Genomic DNA, 2,500 nt, shown 5'->3' on the forward strand with positions numbered 1-2,500 from the left:
GCCCTAACCAAAGGGTCACATTCCCACTCCCTCCCTCCCTCCCTCCCTCCCTCCCTCCCTCCCTCTCTCCCTCCCTTAGTACTTGTTTCGGATAATCAGAAAATAATTATGATAATCCAATAATTAACCATTGATAAGTGAACGAGTAGGCGGCAAAAGCGTTGAGGCCATAGCTTCTTTGTAAACTTAATTTTTTTTACAGCAACAATCCTCAAAGACGATCGAGTATATCAGGCTCAAATTTGCGCAGACAATTTATCACGAAATGCTCTTTCAGTGCTGGTTTCTTGCCTGATCTGTTTAAAAACAGTGCAAAAATACTAGTGAGACAACAACTCTCAGCAAAGATTGACGTTTTGTCGCGCAAGAACGTGACAAAGTTATCACCGAATATCGAATCATACTGACTCTGGGGTACCGGAGTTTCAGCTATGATAAAGAAACTCTAAACTTAGACACCAAGACACCGAAGAAGAAAAAAAGAAGATACCTCTAGAAGATAGCTGTTGAATTGAAAGGAAAATGGAAACTGTTGTAGAACCTGTGGAAGGAAAAGCACACTGTTAAAGAGGAAAGAAATCAGTTTTTGTGATGTAAGTGAAGTAAGTTCTTTCAAATTTAGTAGTTAAATGTCAATTTACTATTAATTAATCACTTATTAATTAATTTATAATGAGTTAGAGTAGTTTTCAATTGAGTGTCGAAAGGAATTAGTGAATTACTTTGGTTTTGCATTACTTCACTCAGTGATTGGTTCAAAGTTCTCGCGCCATTTTTCCAACCAATCAGAAGTGAAACCAAAACCAATCGTGGTTCGCGCGTGCACATTTTCCCGCGCTTTGTGTCGGCTACGTGTAATTACTTCGAGTTTTGATTGGTTTACTGGATTGTCTCCAACCTTTTTGATTGGCCAAAGTAATTACTTTGGTTTTGGTTTTACGACACTCAATTGGAAACTGCTCTATTAATGTAGTTTAGTTATTAAATTAAATTAAATTAAATTAATTAAGCATATTAATCGTAATTAAGGGTAGCAGAAAAATACTCGTACCTGCCAAACACAGTCCAACCATTGAAGGAATACAGGACTGTGGTCATCTGCTGGCTGAGGGGATAGGGCACGGGCATAAAATTTGTGGCCAAAGGACAACCACTCTTTCTGAATCAAAATCTAATAGAACAAAAGTTAATAAGCAGCGATATATATTTTATCATCTTCATAAAGTGAATTCAAGAGCTAACTACAGTATGAGGCTTGATGACTGAAAGTTTTTGAGATAAATAAAAATAATAAGAATTTTATTAATGCAAATACCTGAAATCCACTCACTGTTCGATAGTAAGGATCAAGCAACAACTGCGCCAAACTGGCCACCTTTAAAAAGAGATTAAAATTGTCACATCAAAGGGTGAAAACAATATGCATGTGGTGTGGAATCATTGAGTAAAAATAGGTTCAACCAATTATTTCGGATTCCATTGATATAATATCAACTTCACAGTAATATACCTGGGCAGTTCTATCGATTCCATCTTCATAGCTGATCAGTACAGACGACTTGTCATTTTCCATGGCAACCGAAATTTGAGTGGCAGTTTGCAGAAGCTCGCTGATTTGACTTAGCCAATCAGTGTCATCCAAAGATGAAAGCCATTTATTGTCATCACTGGATGAGAAGAAACAGACAATCCATCCATCAACCACGCACAAAAACAACAGCAACAAAATAAAACAGGAAAAAAAGATTTACTTTTTGCTTGAGAGCACCGCTTGCAGCTTGAAAGCACTCTGCTTCACAGCTCTATAATCAGGTAGTCCATCACCATATATGAATTTTGTGTTTGGGTAAAAGAAGGCTAAAAAAGAAAAATGTTATTCAGTGGGTACAGGCAATTAGTCACCAAAAGTACAGCTGACATATAGAATAATAATATTATCAACAAATAATTTCAAAAACTTATAGTATCCATAGAAATAAATCTCTAAATAACGGCAAGTTTCAACTTGTACAGAAACAAGAAATGTCACAATCCCACTAGAGTCAAGTGGACTGGCCTGAAATCAAACGTAAAGCGCCGTCAATCAGCAAGTAAAATTTATAAACGTTTAGCTGGGGAAGGGTTAAATTCAAGGGGGCATACTTTTTGAGAGGATGAGACTCATACATTATTTTTACTCTGGCGAATACCAAACAATAATTATTTTACTCAGCAATACGTTATTCATGACTTGCTTAACTCAAAGAAATGCTGGCTTGTGGTGCCCTTCATGTTAATTTAGACCCCTGAAAGTCTTAATATGGCCTCAGAAATTCTACAGTTCTTCGGTCAAAGTCAAGTTCAAATTTGTCCCTTGATCTATCATGTTCATTGAGCAAAAAAGCTATTGCTGTGACAGAGCCTAATAGCTGTGGCTTAAAGGGGTGTCATGTCACCAATGCAGGCTTCCTCGATGCTTTCCTCATTCAGGAACCTTTTCCATTCACATCTACCGGGTATT

At 37.1% G+C, this 2,500-nt stretch overlaps 1 protein-coding gene across 2 annotated transcripts in view; it reads right to left on the reverse strand.

Annotated features, from left to right (window-relative positions):
• LOC137978918 (myotubularin-related protein 7-like) overlaps nucleotides 1-2,500 on the reverse strand; it is a 32,865-nt gene that overhangs the window by 10,792 nt on the left and 19,573 nt on the right. For both annotated transcript variants that reach the window (XM_068826037.1, XM_068826038.1), the window contains exons 13-17: nucleotides 1,752-1,857; nucleotides 1,511-1,667; nucleotides 1,316-1,375; nucleotides 1,052-1,171; nucleotides 491-541 (exon numbers count right to left, since the gene is read on the reverse strand). In XM_068826037.1, the coding sequence (XP_068682138.1) occupies nucleotides 491-541; nucleotides 1,052-1,171; nucleotides 1,316-1,375; nucleotides 1,511-1,667; nucleotides 1,752-1,857 (494 nt within the window). The remainder of the gene's footprint in view (nucleotides 1-490; nucleotides 542-1,051; nucleotides 1,172-1,315; nucleotides 1,376-1,510; nucleotides 1,668-1,751; nucleotides 1,858-2,500) is intronic.

Source organism: Montipora foliosa, chromosome 12 (genome assembly GCF_036669935.1).
Source record: "Montipora foliosa isolate CH-2021 chromosome 12, ASM3666993v2, whole genome shotgun sequence".
Lineage (NCBI taxonomy): Eukaryota > Metazoa > Cnidaria > Anthozoa > Scleractinia > Acroporidae > Montipora > Montipora foliosa.